General features: G+C 37.5%; 1 protein-coding gene across 1 annotated transcript; it reads left to right on the top strand.

Annotated features, from left to right (window-relative positions):
- Positions 1-5: 5 nt before the first annotated feature.
- psmd7 (proteasome 26S subunit, non-ATPase 7) lies at positions 6-21,075 on the top strand. Its single transcript, XM_061969173.1, has 8 exons — positions 6-171; positions 557-648; positions 8,590-8,682; positions 8,754-8,851; positions 8,927-9,007; positions 10,355-10,446; positions 10,761-10,959; positions 20,433-21,075. Exons 1-8 carry the CDS (start codon positions 98-100, stop codon positions 20,691-20,693), a joined length of 990 nt encoding a protein of 329 aa, XP_061825157.1. The 5' UTR covers positions 6-97; the 3' UTR covers positions 20,694-21,075.
- Positions 21,076-23,056: the final 1,981 nt, after the last annotated feature.

Here is a 23,056-nt window from a genome sequence, read left to right as displayed (position 1 = left end):
ACGTCTGACGTATACGGAAGTGACGTCTGCGAAAGTGCGGCGCAGGCGCAGTCGTTGTTTAGAGTTGGCTCGTGCGCCGTCCTCCTGAACAGCAAAAATGCCGGAGTTAGCGGTAGAAAATGTGGTCGTTCACCCGCTGGTTTTACTCAGTGTGGTCGACCATTTTAACAGGTGAGTCCATTGGAACGTGTTTGTCGGCCGCGGGGCTCGCTACTGTCGATGAAATGGCGACAACGCTTCGGCTAAGCTAACGTTAGCCGTGCTGAGTCAGAGCGCCGTTGACAATGAATGGTTAGCTTAGTTAGCTTAGTCGCGTCGTCACAAATACACACACATTTGCCTTTATAAGTGGATATTATCATGATCTTATTGACGTTATTAAACCTGTATACGGAAATTGTGAGCACGGTTGACACCGTGTCTTCGTACATGGGTGGTGGTTTAATAACACGAGATTCGTTAGCTTAACATGTAGCATTCGTCTTGACCAAAGGGTAAATAATGCTGATGAGGATGGTCACTTATTGTGCTGATTCTGTGCCTTCTTGCTCCACAGAATAGGGAAAGTTGGCAACCAGAAGAGAGTGGTTGGAGTCCTCTTGGGGTCGTGGCATAAGAAAGTTCTTGATGTGTCAAATAGCTTCGCAGGTGAGTGTTGACAAGTATCCCTCACGTATTATTATCAGTGTTGGGTTAGTTACTGAAAACCAGTAACTAGTTACAGTTACTAGTTACTTTATTTCAAAAGTAACTCAGTTACTAACTCAGTTACTTATACCAAAAAGTAATGCGTTACTGTGAAAAGTAACTATTTAGTTACTTCTTTTTTTTTTCTTTTTTTTTTTAAAGCTCCCATTAATGCCCTTTTAGCCTTCATTTCAGTACTGTTATTGCACTGGAGAATAATACAATCTGTTGATCAACTTGACATGCATTTTTATTTTCCTTTTAACATAATTAATGAAAATCAGTGCAACATAAAAAGGCATTCCTCTTTTCTTTAAACTTGGACCAATGACCATTAATAAAAAACAAGTTTAAGTGCAACATAAGAAGGCACATCATCTTCCTTGAAACATAGGTAGTGAAATAAAGCCTGACATCTGGAGTGATGCTACTGTCTTCCACACTCGGAGCCATGGATTGTAGAATCATTGTTTTCAGTGGCAGGATCATTGACACAGATGGTGAAGTTTCAGTGCTCAGTAGAGATGTAACACTTTTGAGGGGTTTAAGCACCTGGAGGACCTCATCTGCCACTCTCACATCATCATCAGACAGGGTGACATTTGTCTTCAGGGTGTTGTGGGTCAATGCAGAGTATATAGCTGCCTGCTGCTCCAACATATCATAAGTGGAGTTCCACCTCGTTGGGACATCATGTATGAGCAGGCAGCTTTAGCATTTCTTGCTTTGTCTTAAGCACATGAGCAGCTGTTGTGCTTGGGTGGAAGTAGGAAACCTCCTTCCTGATCCTCCCAAAGAGGCGCTCCATCCTATTGACTGAGATTCCCTTCTGGGATGCCAAATTCACTACATGTGCAAAGCACCTATCTGTGGTCCCAGTCCTGCCTCATTCTCTGTAATTATTTGATTTTTGGCATTATCACGTGTGACTGGGATATCTTTATCTTCCATTCCTCCACTGCTTGTGTCAGTACCTGCGCAAGGTGACTCTCGTAGAGGGGGCGTGTCTTCTCATCTCCCAGTCTGCTGTGATGAAGTGAGGGCTTATAGTTCCCCTAGACGTCCACCCGTCTGTCATGAGCGCAACAGATGATGCTCGGGATAGTTCATCCACAACTTTTTTCTTCTCCTGCTCATAAAGATCTGGCACAATCTTATTGCTGAAGTGGGTGCGCGACGGGATGTCGTAACGTGGTTCAAGCACGTTCAGCATGTGTTTAAAACCCTCGTTTTGCACAACCGAGTCTGCACCTATAAACACACCGATTCAATGGCGCGGGGCGTTCAAGCTCCTCCGTTACTCCGCTCGCCATGACCACGCTGTGTGTGGACTGAACGTGCCAACAACTTTTTTTTTTGTTTCATATATCAAACCGCGGATCACTTGTGTGCCTCCCCTCCCCACACCCACACACACATAGACCGCGCCTCTTTTCTTCTCTCCGGCTTGTGACAGAGGAAGATTCAGAAGAACGGCAGCGCTTCTGTTTCTAGCCGATACTACATCAAAAGTAACGTAAAATAACGCAGTAACGCATCATGTAGTAACGGTAACTAAATTACTGAATATAAAAAAAAAACGCGTTAGATTACTAGTTACCGCCGAAACTAACGGCGTTACAGTAACGCGTTACTTTGTAACGCGTTAGTCCCAACACTGATTATTATTGTGATAAGGGTGGAGTTGTAGGGGCGGTGTTTTTGGACCTCAGGAAAGCATTTGATACAATAAATCATTATGTTCTTCTTACCAAGCTTACCTTCTCTCAACATGTTGTGAGCTGGATTGAATCGCATCTGCATGATGAAACACAATCTGTATCAGTTAACTGCAGATCTGACTTTCTTAGGCTAACCTCCAGAGTCCCTCAGGGGTCAATATTAGGCCCCCTTTTATTTAGCCTCTATATCAGGGGTGCTCATACTTTTTCTGCAGGCGAGCTACTTTTCAATTGATCAAGTCGTGGGGATCTACCTCATTCATATATATAATTTATATTTACTTATTTATGAAATATATGTTTTTGTTAACAAGTTTAAGGTGTTTAATGATAATGCAAGCATGTTTAACACATAGTTAATATTGTTAATAAGTTAAAGGTGTTTAATGATAATACAAGCAAGTTTAACACATATAGTTAATATTGTTAACAAGTTAAAGGTGTTTAAAGGTAATACAAGCATGTTTAACACATATAGTTAATATTGTTAATAAGTTAAAGGTGTTAAAAGATAATACAAGCATGTTTAACACATATAGATTCCTTTCTTTCATGAAAACAAGAATATAAGTTGGTGTATTACCTGATTCTGATGACTTGCATTGATAGGAATCAGACAGTGGTGCTGATGACGTCCGCATTTTCGAATGGAGGAGAAAAAAAGTCCTCCTTTCTGTCCAATACCACATGAAAGTGGTTGGTTTTTGGCATCTTATTTGTCCAGCTTCCGTACTCCTTTGTATACACTTTACAAGAAATACATTGTCGACAAACTCCGTAGCTTGCGAGCTTGTGCACGCCAGCTTTCTGAGACTCTTATTTTGTTAGCGCAACTGTGCAGTCGGTCTTTGGCGTTTTGACGACAGGTACGGCGCCAGAGTCTGTTGAAATAAAGTGTTTCTCGCCTTCCAGTCGGTAATTTTAATGAGCTGGCAGCAGCCAGCGTCATCTCAGAAGACCCTCGGGTGCCGTGAATGTCAATCAAGTGACGAAAGTGACGTCATAGTGAAGATTTATGATCGCTCATTTTTAGGACTATTTTTTTAATGCCTGACTGGTGATCGACTGACACACCCTCCGAGATCGACCGGTAGCTCGCGATCGACGTAATGAGCACCCCTGCTCTATATGAATGATTTGCCCACTGTTTGTCCTGAAGCTGAATGCTTAATGTATGCAGACGACACGATTTTCTTCCTTCATTGTTGCTGCTAAACTCACTAAAACAATGTCCTATGTTACAACTTGGTTGGAGGAGTGCTGCAGCTAAACCTTTCTAAAACTGTAGGCATGTATGGAACCAAAACAAAAAAAGTATCATCTGACCCCCGACATACATGTTAATGGAGAAAGAATACAAATTGTCAGCCAATATAAATATGTTGGGTTAATAATAGATTCAGAATTTTCCTTTATATCCCATATTGGCAAATTGTGTAAAATAATCTAGTTTAAAGGGGAACATTATCACAATTTCAGAAGGGTTAAAACCATTAAAAGTCAGTTCCCAGTGGCTTATTTTATTTTTCGAAGTTTTTTTCAAAATTTTAACCATCACGCAATATCCCTAAAAAAAGCTTCAAAGTGCCTGATTTTAACCATCGTTATAAACACCCGTCCATTTTCCTGTGACGTCACATAGTGATGCCAACACAAACAAACATGGCGCATAGAACAGCAAGCTATAGCGACATTAGCTCGGATTCAGACTCGGATTTCAGCGGCTTAAGCGATTCAACAGATTACGCATGTATTGAAACGGATGGTTGTAGTGTGGAGGCAGGTAGCGAAAACGAAATTGAAGAAGAAACTGAAGCTATTGAGCCATATCGGTTTGAACCGTATGCAAGCGAAACCGACGAAAACGACACGACAGCCAGCGACACGGGAGAAAGCGAGGACGAATTCGGCGATCGCCTTCTAACCAACGATTGGTATGTGTTTGTTTGGCATTAAAGGAAACTAACAACTATGAACTAGGTTTACAGCATATGAAATACATTTGGCAACAACATGCACTTTGAGAGTGCAAACAGCCCAATTTTCATCAATTAGTATATTCTGTAGACATACCCTCATCCACTCTCTTTTCCTGAAAGCTGATCTGTCCAGTTTTGGAGTTGATGTCAGCAGGCCAGGGAAGCTAGGGTCGATATTCTTCTCTCGATCATCTTCGGTGGGATAAGGGACGGTGTGAGCCAAGACATCCAGGGGGTTTAGCTCGCTCGTCTGCAGGAACAAACTGCCGTCATTGCTTGCCGTGCTACCGAGGTCCTTTGTCCCTGAATTGCTCACACGCTCCGGCAGATTCAATGGGGGTCTGGCGGCAGATTTCTTTGACTTTATCGTTGGAAATGCATCTGCTTTGAGTGTCGCAGGATATCCACACATTCTTGCCATCTCTGTCGTAGCATAGCTTTCGTCGGTAAAGTGTGCGGAACAAACGTCCAATTTCTTGCCACTTTCGCATCTTTGGGCCACTGGTGCAACTTGAATCCGTCCCTGTTCGTGTTGTTACACCCTCCGACAACACACCGACGGGGAATGATGTCTCCAAGGTACGGAAAACAGTCGAAAAAACGGAAAATAACAGAGCTGATTTGACTCGGTGTTTGTAATGTGTTTGAGAAAATGGCGGATTGCTTCCCGATGTGACGTCATGTTGTGACGTCATCGCTCCGAGAGCGAATAATAGAAAGGCGTTTAATTCGCCAAAATTCACCCATTTAGAGTTCGGAAATCGGTTAAAAAAACATATGGTCTTTTTTTCTGCAACATCAAGGTATATATTGACGCTTACATAGGTCTGGTGATAACCTCGCAAATTTCTGTGCAATTCGAAATGAAATGTCAACTGAAGCTACAAAATTGTATTTGCATTCGAGGATTTTCAGCCACTTCAACTATTGCCTTACCAGCTGGTCACAGGCTGGTCAGAGTTAAAAAAAAAAAAACATTGGAAATCTTGTACAAACAAGCAATTAAGGTTATGGATAAAAAACCTAGGCACTATCATCACTGTGCCATTCTAAAAAAACAGTATTTTAAACTGGGACAGTCTTCACACATTTGCAGACTTAAAACTGACCTATAAAGTACTGCATGAGTTGGCTCCAGATCCTCTGGCAGAGTTCATCAGTCAAAGAAACAGCCGTGAGCGTGTCACTCCAGGCTCTGTCAGAGGTGACTGTTATATTCCTCTGCGCAGGAGAGCTTTCAGTAAGTCAGCCTGGTCAGTAAGGAGCGCAAATGTGTGGAACTCAGTACCTGAGGAGGTTTAACTGCTCACAACGTACAAGACCTTAACAAAAAATGTGAAAATGTGGCTTATCAACACCTATAGCTGCCTGCACTAAAAGATGAGCCTGTTTTGATGCTAAGATAAATGTTAAGTTGTGATGATTTTATTTTTTTATCATATTGTATATGTATTGTAGGGATGTCCCGATCCAGGTTTTTGCACTTCCGATCCGATACCGATATTGTTTTTGCACTTCCGATCCGATACTGACCGATACCGATACTGACCGATAATGGCCTATCCGAGCATGTATTAAAGTTTAAAGTTATTTAGCCTACTTAGTTGTCAGAATCATGTTGAAAGGGGTTTTAGTACTCTTGATAACAACTAGCCAGCTGAATTAGAGGAGTTTGAATAATACACAATGGTTGGTAACAAGAAACTGACCTGTTTATTCAAGGATAAACACAAAATAGACAAAATTATACATGACAAACAGAAATGGCATAATTGAAACTAGGGCTGGGCGATATGGCCTTTTTTTAATATTGCGATATTTTAAGGCCATATTGCGATACACGATATATATCTCGATATTTTGCCTTAGCCTTGAATGAACACTTGATGCATATAATCACAGCAGTATGATGATTCTATGTGTTTTGATTGATTGATTGAGACTTTTATTAGTAGGTTGCACGGTGAAGTACATATTCCATACAATTGACCACTAAATGGTAACACCCCAATAAGTTTTTCCAGTGGTCCACTTAAATTGATTCATGATACAGATATATACTATCAGATATATACTATCATCATAATACAGTCATCACACAAGATAATCACATTGAATTATTTACATTATTTATAATCCAGGGTGTGGAGGGGGGCGCCGGAGGTAAGTGTCAAAAAGACAACTAAAAGAGTTTGATATGAGAATAAATCTAAAATTAAAATATAGGGTAGAAATGCACCCATTTGCAGGAAATGTAGTCTTGATTTTCACATTTTTCTTTCAAGGCTTGCATGTCTACATTAAAACATTCTTCTTCATACTGCATTAATATATGCTACTTTTAAACCTTCATGCAGAGAGGGAAATCACAACTAAAAAAAATCACAATTTTTTTCATACGGTGTTGACGTGGAAATGTTTGCCTCGGCGATGGTGTGGACGTGTGGCACCGAATGGAGATAAGCGTCTCGACAGACCTTACAATATTTGAACAATGATGACGAAAACTGTTTTCTCTGTCGTGTCCGTGTGTCGAAAATTGTTATGCGCTTATTTTTTTATTTGATTTTGTGCGTGGCATAGATTTGCCGTGCGCAGAGGACGCTTGAGCAGGCGCGCACCTTAGCGGCTGCGCTAGCATCACAGCTAACGTTAGCCGTGCTGCTACCTCGCTCTCTGCTGGGAGAGGGCGTATACGTATATGACGTGACAGTATGTGACGTGTGTAAGAAGGTGCGCTCGCTGTCTGTAAGAGGGAGACACAGGAAAGAGTGAGAAGAGCCTGTCGTGTAATGCCAGCAGCTAAAAGCAACTGCGTTAGAATCCACAGACCTGTGGATGTGCTGAAGGTGTGCTGGAAAATGCGGAACGGAGCTTAGGGAACAGCAGAAAAGTGGAATGTATTAATTAAATCGGTGCGTTGGAAAACACGGACCAGAGTTTTTTTTAAACTGGATCTGGATCGGCATTTTCCCATGCCTTGCCGATACGCATCCAAATATCGGATCGGGACATCCCTAATGTATTGTGTGCTTTTTTTCTCCCTTTCTTTTCTTTTTCTTTTAAATTGTAAATTTACTCCCTTTTTTACATCATGGCCAGGGGCCTACAGATGAAAACTAGCCTTCTGGCTAATTCTGGCTTTTTTTAACCATGTGTAGTCACGTGTTTTATGAAATTGCATTGTCCCCTTTGAAATAATCTACCGTATTTTCCGCACCATAAGGCGCCCTGGGTTAAAAGCCGCGCCTTCAATGAACGGCATATTTCAAAACTTTGTCCACCAATAAGCCGCCCCGTGTTGTAAGCCGCATCTAACTGCGCTAAAGGAATGTCAAAAAAACAGTCAGATAGGTCAGTCAAACTTTAATAATATATTAAAAACCAGCGTTCTAACAACTCTGTTCACTCCCAAAATGTACGCAAATGTGCAATCACAAACATACATATATCAACATGGACAGAGCTGCGTGAAAAAAGCCACCCGGCCTCTTCGCGTAAACTTAAACTTACCTTAACAACTCGCTCATCTTTTCTTCATCCATCCCTTCGAGTTAGCTTTTATGATGACGCCGGCTGGAAAGGTCTCTTTTGGCAAGGTCTTCCTTTTGAATATCACCATGGTTGGAAGTTAGCATGGCAAGCTAGAACCACAGTGAAGGATGACTTCTCATTCCCTGTGGTGCGAATATTCACCGTACGTGCTCCCGTTCCACAGTGCGGTTCACAGGAATATCAGTTGCTGTGAAATACGGTAGTAATCCGTGTGCGGATGGAGAGATTGCGTCTTTTCATGAACCGGATCCTTGTCGCTTAGTAGGAGCCATTTTGTGGTCTTTACAGATGTAAACAGGAAATGAAACGTACGGTGATATCCGCGCGTTTTTTCTTCTTCTTCCGGGGGCGGGTGGTTGCTTACAGTAGAAGAAGAAGCGCTTCCTGTTCTATGGGGGCGGGTGCTTACCTTGGCGGTTGCTTGCGTAGAAGAAGAAGCGCTTCCTGTTCTACCGGGAAAAAAGATGGCAGCTGTTTACCTAAGTTGCGAGATCGAAACTTTATGAAAATGAATCTTAATATTTATCCATATATAAAGCGCACCGGGTTAAAAGCCGCACTGTCAGCTTTTGAGTAAATTTGTGGTTTTTAGGTGCGGCTAATGGTGCGGAAAATACGGTAATCTAAAGTGTTTTGTTTCTTTGCAGTACCTTTTGATGAGGACGACAGAGATGATTCGGTGTGGTTCCTGGACCACGACTACTTGGAGAACATGTATGGCATGTTCAAGAAAGTCAACGGTAAGATTAAAAAAAAAGTTTTTGGCCTGCATTAAACACCTGCTTACGTCATTATTTAATTTTTGTTTTAGCCAGAGAAAGAATCGTTGGATGGTACCACACAGGGCCGAAGTTGCATAAGAACGACATTGCCATCAACGAGCTCATCAAGCAGTACTGTACCAATTCAGTATGTAGCTTTGGGTATTTAAATTTTTTGTATTCTTACTACATTATTTACTAACACATTTGTTCTTTCTCCCAGGTGTTAGTTATTATTGATGTAAAGCCTAAAGACCTTGGTCTTCCCACAGAAGCATACATCTCTGTAGAAGAAATACATGATGTAAGTGAAGATTCATTGAATGTTCTTGTGACAATATCTGAAACGTACAGTTAAAACCACTTAATTGACTCAAATATACAATTAAAACCACGTACCATATTTTCTGGACCATAAGGCGCACCGGATTATAAGGCGCACTGCCGATGAATGGTCTATTTTTGATCTTTTTTCATATATAAGGCGCACCGGATTATAGGGCTCAACAAAGGAGTCATATTATTATAATTTTTTTCTAAATAGAAAAGATTTCCTTGTGGTCTACTTAACATGTAATGGTGGTTCTTTGGTCAAAATGTTGCATAGATGATGTTTTACAGATCATCCTCAAGCCGCTTTCTCACAGTCGCTTCCGGATGCGCCGGTTTGTGGGCGGTGTTATTCACTTGGCTCACATTCGGCAGCGTCTTCTCCTCGTCATCTTTGTTGTAGCGGTGTAGCGTGCAAGGACGGGAGTGGAAGAAGTGTCAAAAGATGGCGCTAACTGTTTTAATGACATTCAGACTTTACGTCAATCAATAACGGAGCAGCATCTCCTCATCCAGGAAATATGTCCCGTGAAAAACCGTCCGATCGGAATTCTCTAATAACTAAAGTTCCTTGGGTGAATAATGTAAACTCACTACACCGGTATGTTTTAGTGCCTTCGTGGCGAGTTTACTGACAGATACAAGTAAGAACTTTACACTACTTCATATTATAAATGGCAAAAGCGGAGGATGAATGTCACATAACAAGAAGATAGAGATAAAGAAGCTTATCGACTACGGTGTCGTCACGGACTACAAAGGTGGACGCGCGCAATTTTTCAGGATTTATACAGATCAGCAGGTTCCAGAAGGTAAGAAAAGTTGTTTTTGCATAATATTGCGAAACAAAACACCAGATAATGTCTTACCTTATAAACACACCATAATAATACTTATTTGTTTAATGCGCCGACAATCTATCAAGCGGTGCGGCTTCATAGCTTACCAAAGTTGTATAAAAACATTTTGATAGATTTTTGTGTCTGTGTGTAATGTTCTATATTTTCAATGGAACATATGAAATGTTGGTGTTTACTTGAGTCATATTGCAGTCTACTCCATATCTTATGTTTGACTGCCATCTACTGGTCACACCTGTCATTACACCATGTACCAACTAAAATTGCTTCGAGGTCGGCAAGCATTAGAGAATTGTTCCGTACATTAGGCGCACTGTCGAGTTTTGAGGGGGAAAAAGGATTTTAAGTGCACCTTATAGTCCGGAAAATATGGTTATTGATTTGACTGGCAAATAAATAAACACTATTTGATACAAATTGGTTTTGATTGTATTTTAATTGCAGCAATTTACTATTTCTAGGATGGAACACCAACTTCTAAGACCTTTGAACACGTCACCAGTGAGATTGGAGCAGAGGAGGCAGAAGAAGTGGGAGTTGAGCACTTACTCAGGTAGAGGAATCCCCATGTTGATTGATTGATTGATTGAAAGAAACTTTTATTAGTAGATTGCACAGTACAGTACATATTCCGTACAATTGATGACTAAACGGTAACACCCGAATAAGTTTTTCAACTTGTTTAAGTCGGGGTCCACGTAATCAATTCATGGTAAGATTAGATTAGATTGTCGATTACTTGCCTCGTAAAGTGATTCAGGCAAACCTGTGCCTGCTACTTGGCTGCAAACAGCAGAGGAGCTGATGATCCCGTCTAAACTACTTTGCAATTAAAAGGTTCTCGTATTTGCTAAATGCCGCTTGCAGAGACATTAAGGACACCACAGTGGGCACGCTTTCGCAGCGCATCACGAACCAGGTCCACGGTTTGAAGGGGCTCAACTCCAAGCTGCTGGACATTCGCTCGTACCTGGAAAGGGTGGTGGCGGGGAAACTTCCCATCAACCACCAGATCATCTACCAGCTGCAGGACGTCTTCAACCTGCTGCCAGACGTCAATCTCCTGGTAAGTGCTTACTCCTGAATATTATTTTAGGATGTATGAAATACTGTCAGCCTACATTATGACATTTTATTTGACATTGTATCTGCCCGAAGGCACGTGGAGAAAAAAAAGTTAAAGTTCACATATAGACTTTATAACCAATATGTAAGTGTCTCAGAGGTCCCACAATACTGTATTGTAAGTGTGTTGTCCTAAATCTAGCCTTCACGCTGGAATCTATGTGGGGTACCAGTGTTGGCATTTTCAAAATGGGTTCCCACTTTTTTGTAACCGTTTTGAAAACAAATGATAAATGTACGGTATGCATTATCCTTTTATATCTAACATTCTATTTGTTTTGGAAAAAGGTTGTCATAAACGCTACTTAAATCATTAAAAAAATGATATAAAAGAAAACAAATGTTTAAGCATATGTAAATTTATTCAGTTATAAAAATTAATTGGCTTTCTTCTTTCCTTCATGGATGTAAACTTTACCGCTGCCGCCCCAAAATCAAAGTTCTCTGGCTGACGACGGCAAAGTGGTCGCTTGGGTCGATTTTAGCTCTAAAAAGGGTATTTCAACAAGTAAACAGTACGGTAGGTACTTGATTTTGATATATGTAATGCTCATAAGGGTATTCTAGTCAAACATGCGTGTGTAAATATGCGACGTGTAAATATCAAAATATTACATTGAATCACTTTTTGTCAGGCAATATTACATTAAATGAACATTTTACATAAATGAATAGTACATCCAAACTCCTTATTAAATATGTATTATGTGCAGGGAGAAATTACAGTTACAATTGTATGTATCTTCCAAACAAGAAAGAGGTTTTATTACATCAACATGGGACTAATAACAGTCCTTTAAATCTCATTAATACCACATAAAAGGAAAACTGTCATTTTTCGGACACGATAAAGGCTTAAAAAATGTCAAACACGTAGCGTTACAATTAGGAATGTCCGATAATGGCTTTTTTGCCGATATTCCGATATTGTCCAACTCTTAATTACCGATACCGATATGAACCGATACCTATATATACAGTCGTGGAATTAACACATTATTATGCCTAATTTGGATAACCAGGTATGGTGAAGATAAGGTCCTTTTTTTAAAAATTAATACAATTAAGGTCCTTTTTTTAAAAATTAATAAAATAAGATAAATGAATTAAAAACATTTTCTTGAATAAAAAAGAAAGTAAAACAATATAAAAACAGTTACATAGAAACTAGTAATTAATGAAAATTAGTAAAATTAAGTGTTAAAGGTTAGTACTATTAGTGGACCAGCAGCACGCACAATCATGTGTGCTTTCGGACGGTATCCCTTGCAGACTGTATTGATATATATTGATATATAATGTAGGAACCACAATATTAATAACAGAAAGAAACAAACCTTTTGTGTGAATGAGTGTAAATGGGGGAGGGAGCTTTTTTGGGTTGGTGCACTAATTGTAAGTGTATCTTGTGTTTTTTATGTTGATTTAATAAAAAATAAAATAAAAACCGATATTGATAATAAAAAAAATCGATACCGATAATTTCCGATATTACATTTTAAAGCATTTATCGGGCCGATAATATCAGCAGGCCGATATTATCGGACATCTCTAGTTGCAATTAGAGCTGCAGCTATAGAGTATTCTATCGAATATCCCAATCGATTATATCGAGTAATCGAATAAATCATATTTTTGCTTAAAAATATATATTTTTATTTTTGTGTCCTGTCTAGCTTCTCAGGCAAATCATATTGTTATTGTAGATACTCATATCGGCTGTACAAATTTACTTTACAAAAAAGAATTGTGGGATACTCCTTTTGTTGCCTTATTTGTACTTTGACTTTATTAAATGGATTTATATTATTATTTTGTGCAGCTGGGCCGGAGCAATATTTTTGCTTAATTAAGGTTTAATTATACATATTAAGATGTGCCTTCAATTATTGCGTTTGGCCTAATTGTCTTTTATTTCCTAAACGCCTGTTTTCATTATTGAAGGCTGACACGCACAGCTGAAATTCAACCGTGGTTGATTGTGCCAATTTGTGTGTGCTAATAAAAACAGGTGCGCTCACAGCCCTACGTGCTCTTGGTGAAGGTTGATGATCGATCATTTTTAGGTCTATTTTTGAATGCCTGGCAGGCGATCGACTGACACACCCTCCACCATTGACCGGTAGCTCGTGATCGACGTAATGGGAACCCCTGGTTTAGACAGTCGACCGACCTCTTTTAGATTCAGTCATCGGGACAAATCCCTCAAGACACACCTGACACTACAAGACAAACCCATAAGACAATTTTATAAGACATAAAATAATCAAGCATTTTCCATTTTGAGTGGGAAGTGGTATAATCAAGATAGAAACAGCCTGTTTATCTTTGTGTATACCCAGCTTTAGACACAACTTTGTGTGTCTGCAGCAGTGTTTTTGCACTCCTGCAGAACTACACAAGAAGTGCTATTGTGTGATTTATTCCTTTTTCAATACACTAACTCTGAACGTAATACAGGTAAAAGCCAGTAAATTAGAATATTTTGAAAAACTTGATTTATTTCAGTAATTGCATTCAAAAGGTGTAACTTGTACATTATATTTATTCATTGCACACAGACTGATGCATTCAAATGTTTATTTCATTTAATTTTGATGATTTGAAGTGGCAACAAATGAAAATCCAAAATTCTGTGTGTCACAAAATTAGAATATTACTTAAGGCTAATACAAAAAAGGGATTTTTAGAAATGTTGGCCAACTGAAAAGTATGAAAATGAAAAATATGAGCATGTACAATACTCAATACTTGGTTGGAGCTCCTTTTGCCTCAATTGCTGCGTTAATGCGGCGTGGCATGGAGTCGATGAGTTTCTGGCACTGCTCAGGTTGCTCTGATAGTGGCCTTCAACTCTTCTGCGTTTTTGGGTCTGGCATTCTGCATCTTCCTTTTCACAATACCCCACAGATTTTCTATGGGGCTAAGGTCAGGGGAGTTGGCGGGCCAATTTAGAACAGAAATACCATGGTCCGTAAACCAGGCACGGGTAGATTTTGCGCTGTGTACAGGCGCCAAGTCCTGTTGGAACTTGAAATCTCCATCTCCATAGAGCAGGTCAGCAGCAGGAAGCATGAAGTGCTCTAAAACTTGCTGGTAAACGGCTGCGTTGACCCTGGATCTCAGGAAACAGAGTGGACCGACACCAGCAGATGACATGGCACCCCAAACCATCACTGATGGTGGAAACTTTACACTAGACTTCAGGCAACGTGGATCCTGTGCCTCTCCTGTCTTCCTCCAGACTCTGGGACCTCGATTTCCAAAGGAAATGCAAAATTTGCATGGTTGGGTGATGGTTTGGGGTGCCATGTCATCTGCTGGTGTCAGTCCACTCTGTTTCCTGAGATCCAGGGTCAACGCAGCCGTCTACCAGCAAGTTTTAGAGCACTTCATGCTTCCTGCTGCTGACCTGCTCTATGGAGATGGAGATTTCAAGTTCCAACAGGACTTGGCGCCTGCACACAGCGCAAAATCTACCCGTGCCTGGTTTACGGACCATGGTATTTCTGTTCTAAATTGGCCCGCCAACTCCCCTGACCTTAGCCCCATAGAAAATCTGTGGGGTATTGTGAAAAGGAAGATGCAGAATGCCAGACCCAAAAACGCAGAAGAGTTGAAGGCCACTATCAGAGCAACCTGGGCTCTCATAACACCTGAGCAGTGCCAGAAACTCATCGACTCCATGCCACGCCGCATTAACGCAGTAATTGAGGCAAAAGGAGCTCCAACCAAGTATTGAGTATTGTACATGCTCATATTTTTCATTTTCATACTTTTCAGTTGGCCAACATTTCTAAAAATCCCTTTTTTGTATTAGCCTTAAGTAATATTCTAATTTTGTGACACACGGAATTTTGGATTTTCATTTGTTGCCACTTCAAATCATCAAAATTAAATGAAATAAACATTTGAATGCATCAGTCTGTGTGCAATGAATAAATATAATGTACAAGTTACACCTTTTGAATGCAATTACTGAAATAAATCAAGTTTTTCAAAATATTCTAATTTACTGGCTTTTACCTGTATATCACACAACTTCTTTATGTTTGAGAGAAACAGGAAGACACGAATGTCAGCAACACGAGCATAGTTATGTAAGTACTCATATTTAAACAGCAAGATCATGCTAAATGGTCTGTACTAATATAGTGTGTTATTATACTTGGAATGACACCCTAAAGCGTTTTACTACACATCACATTCACACGCTGATGGCGGAATGTCACGTTAGTTACCCTTGACCTGCACTTTCTCTGTTGACCAGCAGAGCGCAGTATGGATGCAGATACTAGTCTTTCTTATAAGGCAGACCTGGGCAAAATGCAGCCCATTTAGATTTTCAGTCCGGCCCGCCAGACGTTTTACATCATTTCTTTTAGACCTTTAACATCAAAACTGTTTTTAAATGACCATAATGAGGTGGCGACTTGTCCAGGGTGCACCCCGCCTTCCGCCCAAATGCAGCGGAGATAGGCCCCGCTACCCCAAAAGGGACAAGCGGTAAAAAATGGATGGATGGAAGTCTTGAACTGTAGAAAGTATTTCAATGGTTGAAATCTGCACTTTTGAGTGTTATAGGAGTTATTACGGTAATCTACGTCACAGCAGCTCAGACCAGGAACAAAGCAGAGTGGGCGGGGCTTGTTTTCAGAGCAGCCAGCCCCAAACATATGTGTCAGGAACAGATGTGGAAGCAGATTTTTACAACAAATTACTGCATAAAAGTGATAATTTATCATATTGTAGGTTTTTATTACACTTTGCATTCATATCTTGCTGTTTGTTACATTTGTGTTGTGTTTTGCTTGATAGTAAAATATGTCTATGGAGGAGCTGGTCTGAAAAGTAAAAGATGTTCATGTGTTGTTAATATTCAGTCTTTTATTATTCATAGATAATATTATAAATCCCACGTTCTCATTTTCATGTACATTTTGGGTGTCCCATTCAGTAAAAAACTAAAATTCCATTCCAGTTTTTTTGAGGTGGTCTGTCATAACTTTTTTAGAATTCTATGGGACATTGTGACTTTTGGTATTAGTGTTCCTGGAAAAAAGGGAGCCAAACACACATACTGTACAGCTAAATGTGTACATATTTATACACACATACTGTACAGCTAAATGTGTACATATCATTTATACACACATACTGTACAGCTAAATGTGTATATATATCATTTATACACACATACTGTACAGCTAAATGTGTATATATATAATTTATACACACATACTGTACAGCTAAATGCGTATATATATCATTTACACACATATTGTACAGCTAAATGTGTATATATCATTTATACACACATACTGTACAGCTAAATGTGTATATATCATTTATACACAAATATTGTACAGCTAAATGTGTACATATTTATACACACATACTGTACAGATAAATATGTGTATATATATATAATTTATACACACATACTGTACAGCTAAATGTGTATATATCATTTATACACACATACTGTACAGCTAAATGTGTATATATCATTTATACACACATACTGTACAGCTAAATGTGTATATATATCATTTATACACACATACTGTACAGCTAAATGTGTATATATATATATCATTTATACACACATTGTACAGCTAAATGTGTATATATATCATTTATACACACATACTGTACAGCTAAATGTGTATATATATCATTTATACACACATACTGTACAGCTAAATGTGTACATATTTCTACACACATACTGTACAGATAAATGTATATATATATATATATATATATATATATATATATATATATATATATATATATATAATTTATACACACATACTGTACAGCTAAATGTGTGTATATATATCATTTATACACACATACTGTACAGCTAAATGTGTATATATATATAATTTACACACATATTGTACAGCTAAATGTGTATATATCATTTATACACAAACTGTACAGCTAAATGTGTATATATATATAATTTATACACACTGTACAGCTAAATGTGTACATATTTATACACACATACTGTACAGATAAATGTATATATATCATTTATACACACATACTGTACAGCTAAATGTGTATATATCATTTATACACACATACTGTACAGCTAAATGTGTACATATTTCTACACACATACTGTACAGCTAAATGTGTATATATATCATTTATACACACATATTGTACAGCTAAATGTGTACATATTTATACACACATACTGTACAGATAAATGTGTATAAATATATATCATTTATACACACATACTGTACAGCTAAATGTGTATGTATATAATTTATACACATATTGTACAGCTAAATGTGTGTATATATATCATTTATACACACATACTGTACAGTTAAAGGTGTATATATATCATTTATACACACATACTGTACAGCTAAATGTGTAAATATATCATTTATACACATACTGTACAGCTAAATGTGTATATAATTTATACACACATACTGTACAGCTAAATGTGTATATATCATTTATGCACACATACTTTACAGCTAAATGTGTATATATCATTTATGCACACATACTGTACAGCTAAATGTGTATATATATCATTTATACACACGTACTGTACAGATAAATGTGTATATATATATAATTTATACACACATACTGTACAGCTAAATGTGTATATATATCATTTATACACACATACTGTAAAGCTAAATGTGTACATGTTTATACACACATACTGTACAGATAAATGTGTATATATATATATATATAATTTATACACACATACTGTACAGATAAATGTGTATATATATCATTTATACACACATACTGTACAGCTAAATGTGTATATATATCATTTATACACACATACTGTAAAGCTAAATGTGTACATATTTATACACACATACTGTACGGATAAATGTGTATATATATATATATATATAATTTATACACACATACTGTACAGATAAATGTGTATATATATCATTTATACACACATACTGTACAGCTAAATGTGTATATATATCATTTATACACACATACTGTACAGCTAAATGTGTATATATATAATTTATACACACATATTGTACAGCTAAATGTGTATATATATCATTTATACACACATACTGTACAGCTAAATGTGTATATATATAATTTATACACACATACTGTACAGCTAAATGTGTATATATCATTTATACACACATACTGTACAGCTAAATGTGTGTATATATATATATAATTTATACACACATACTGTACAGCTAAATGTGTGTGTGTATATATATATATATAATTATACACACATACTGTACAGCTAAATGTGTACATATTTATACACACATACTGTACAGATAAATGTGTATATATATATATAATTTATACACACATACTGTACAGCTAAATGTGTATATATATCATTTATACACACATACTGTACAGCTAAATGTGTATATATATCATTTATACACACATACTGTACAGCTAAATGTGTAAATATATAATATATACACACATACTGTACAGCTAAATGTGTATATGTATCATTTATACACACATACTGTACAGCTAAATGTCTATATATATCATTTATACACACATACTGTACAGCTAAATGTGTATAGACATCATTTATACACACATACTGTACAGCTAAATGTGTATAGACATCATTTATACACACATACTGTACAGCTATATGTGTATATATCATTTATACACACATACTGTACAGCTAAATGTGTATATATTTATACACACATACTGTACAGCTAAATGTGTATATATCATTTATACATACATACTGTAAAGCTAAATGTGTATATATCATTTATACACACATACTGTACAGCTAAATGTGTACATATTTATACACACATACTGTACAGCTAAATGTATATATATCATTTATACACACATACTGTACAGCTAAATGTGTATATATCATTTATACACACATACTGTACAGCTAAATGTGTATATATATATAATATATACACACATACTGTACAGCTAAATGTGTACATATTTATACACACATACGGTCCAGCTAAATGTGTATATATATAATATATACACACATACTGTACAGCTAAATGTGTATATATATATAATTTATACACACATTGTACAGCTAAATGTGTATATATATCATTTATACACACATACTGTACAGCTAAATGTGTATATATCATTTATACACACATACTGTACAGATAAATGTGTATATATCATTTACACACACATACTGTACAGCTAAATGTGTATATATATCATTTATACACACATACTGTACAGCTAAATGTGTAAATATATAATATATACACACATACTGTACAGCTAAATGTGTATATGTATCATTTATACACACATACTGTACAGCTAAATGTCTATATATATCATTTATACACACATACTGTACAGCTAAATGTGTATAGACATCATTTATACACACATACTGTACAGCTATATGTGTATATATCATTTATACACACATACTGTACAGCTAAATGTGTATATATTTATACACACATACTGTACAGCTAAATGTGTATATATCATTTATACATACATACTGTAAAGCTAAATGTGTATATATCATTTATACACACATACTGTACAGCTAAATGTGTACATATTTATACACACATACTGTACAGCTAAATGTATATATATCATTTATACACACATACTGTACAGCTAAATGTGTATATATCATTTATACACACATACTGTACAGCTAAATGTGTATATATATATAATATATACACACATACTGTACAGCTAAATGTGTACATATTTATACACACATACGGTCCAGCTAAATGTGTATATATATAATATATACACACATACTGTACAGCTAAATGTGTATATATATATAATTTATACACACATTGTACAGCTAAATGTGTATATATATCATTTATACACACATACTGTACAGCTAAATGTGTATATACATCATTTATACACACATACTATACAGCTAAATGTGTATATATCATTTATACACACATACTGTACAGCTAAATGTGTATATATATATAATTTATACACACATTGTACAGCTAAATGTGTATATATATCATTTATACACACATACTGTACAGCTAAATGTGTACATATTTCTACACATACTGTACAGATAAATGTGTATATATATATATATATATATATATAATTTATACACACATATTATACAGCTAAATGTGTATATATATATCATTTATACACACATATACATTGACCCCCCAAACACATTTATTTTCTCTGGATGTGGCCCCCGAGTCCAAATATTTGCCCAAGTCTGTTTAAGGTGTACTGAAGTAAATGTAGGTGTTTTTTGTAAACCTGAGCTTTCATCTCAGGTCAGGTGTTGTCCCAGAAGAAGACCTGCCTCTGACAGTGATGGTGTTGTTGTTGTTGTTGTCCTTGCAGGAGTTCACCAAAGCCTTCTACCTTAAGACCAACGACCAAATGCTGGTGGTCTACTTGGCCTCGCTCATACGCTCCGTGGTGGCTCTGCACAACCTGATCAACAACAAGATATCTAACCGGGACGCAGAGAAGAAAGAAGGCCAGGAGAAGGACGAAGGCAAGAAGGAGAAGAAGGACGACAAGGAGAAAAAAGACGAGAAGGACAAGGAGAAGGACAAAACGGACGCCGGCGCCAAGAAAGACGAGAAAAAGAAAAAATGAGTTTCTTTGTCGTAGGTCAAGCGTCACCTCACTTTGTCTTGGTGTGGATCGTGCTGCAGCGTCTGAATGTGAGTCTGGGCTATAAGTAGGAGTCTAAATGAGGAAGCTGTCAGCTGACACACAAGCAGCACTGTATAAAGACTTGTTGGCTTCTTTCTTCTGACGACATCTGAGAACATCGCTTTTCACAGTTGCCATACTTTTCATGCTGTGCTGCAGCTCTTTTGTAAGATGCTTTATCATTTATTAAATTGGAACCATATTACAGTTGGTGATTGTTTTTTTTAAGATATATCTCTTTTACGGCTGTTTTTTTCCCCTGAAATGTAAATGTTAAAGGACAAGTAAATAGTGTGGACTTTATAAATCAACCCCCATTCTTTCCTTTCTGACATTTGTTGACTTTTCTTTACCCTGTTCATGCGCCTTAAAGAGCATAATCATTAGAAACACATTCAGTCCATTTTTGTGTTGAATTTCATTGCATCTGCCTCATTCTCAGGAGTTTGCATGTTCTCCCAATGCTTGTGTTTTTGCTGGCTTCCTCACAAGTGTAATGTATGTTAGCGACTCTAAACTCAACTGGCGTCCCAAGTTCAGTTCAGACCTTTTTGCAGCAAAATCCTAAAAACTGGAGAGTGCTGCAGTTGTATAGCAGGACTTGGACCACTAAACACATTGGAAGGTCCTTGCATTGACATTTAACCTGGCCAGCAAACAGAACGCTGGGGTCCAAACTTGGGATTTATTCTTTTGCAGTTAAAAATTGTTATTGTAATGTAAAATATGTAAACAAGTTGTTGCTGTTGTTAGTAGTCTTTTGTTCTACTAGTGGTGTTCCTCAAGGTTCCATGTGAAGTCCTCCCTTTTTTAGCATTGGTGGCCTGCTCGGTTCAGATTCATAGAGATGATCCAGCTTTTGTTTTTGTAGGAGGGCCACAAAAAACAAGAGTGCTCCTGTAAATCTGATCAAATAAACAGACCAAAATCAAATGTCTACTGCAGAGGACGCTGGCTCTCCAAGTCTCTGGAATATACAAAATAAGAATAATAGCCATTTGAAATCGTGTAAATGTGGCCCCCAAAATTAATGTAATTGCATATCCCTGCTGTGAATCATCCATAGATGTAATTATGAGTGTGAGTGGTTGTTTGTGTCCTGTGTGTACCCAGCCTCTTACCCAAAATGTTGAAAGAGCCATATTCATACTTGCCAACCTTGAGACCTCCGATTTCGGGAGGTGGGGGGTGGGGGCGTGGTCGGGGGTGGGGCAGGGCGTGGTTAAGAGGGGAGGAGTATATTGACAGCTAGAATTCACCAAGTCAAATATTATATATATATATATATATATGTATGTGTGGGAAAAAATCACAAGACTACTTCATCTCTACAGGCCTGTTTCATGAGGGGTTCCCTCAATCATCAGGAGATTTTAATGGGAGAATTCACATACCATGGTTTATATAGGGCACAGAGTGGGTGGGTACAGGCTGGCGTAGGGGCGTGGTGATTGGCTCATGTGTTACCTAGGAGGTGTTTCCGTCTGTGGCGGCATGCTGATACAATTTGCAAATGAGCCGTCGGCCCCCGGACAGAGCGACCCCAAAACCAACAAAGGCTGCAACTGCCGCAAGAAACCTGATTGCCCTCTCAACGGGGGGTGCTTACAAACATCAGTTGTTTACCAATCTAAGGTAACACGCAAGGACATTGAAGGAGAAACTGTTTATTATATACCGTCCAGACCTGTCATCCCTCAACAAGCGCAGCGAAATTGTATCAGCATGCCGCCACAGACGGAAACACCTCCTAGGTAACACATGAGCCAATCACCACGCCCCTACGCCAGCCTGTACCCACCCACTCTGTGCCCTATATAAACCATGGTATGTGAATTCTCCCATTAAAATCTCCTGATGATTGAGGGAACCCCTCATGAAACAGGCCTGTAGAGATGAAGTAGTCTTGTGATTTTTTCCCACACATATATATATTGCGCTCTACTACGGTATCGAGCACTATTTTTTGGATAACCTTATTAAGACATATATATATATATATATATATATATATATATATATATATATATATATATATAAAATATGCAAACAAAACTGTGTTTAGATAATTGATACTTCAAACTTGCATAAATAAATATTAAGGAATATAACATAACTTGGCTTCTGAGAGCTTAAAAATGTAATGAATAAAATGCTAAAGCTGTTGATAAACAAGCAATTATTTTAATAATTAAATATGGTCATTTTAAATGAATTATTATGATAATTTAAAATTAATTATTTCAAATATGTTTATTTTAATGTATAATTCTATGGCTGGATGTAATAAGGAGTCAGAAAAA

The sequence above is a fragment of the Nerophis lumbriciformis genome, linkage group LG08 (genome assembly GCF_033978685.3).
Source record: "Nerophis lumbriciformis linkage group LG08, RoL_Nlum_v2.1, whole genome shotgun sequence".
Classification (NCBI taxonomy): domain Eukaryota; kingdom Metazoa; phylum Chordata; class Actinopteri; order Syngnathiformes; family Syngnathidae; genus Nerophis; species Nerophis lumbriciformis.
Note: the sequence above shows the minus strand (reverse complement) of the source record. Positions and strands in the feature narration are given on the sequence as shown.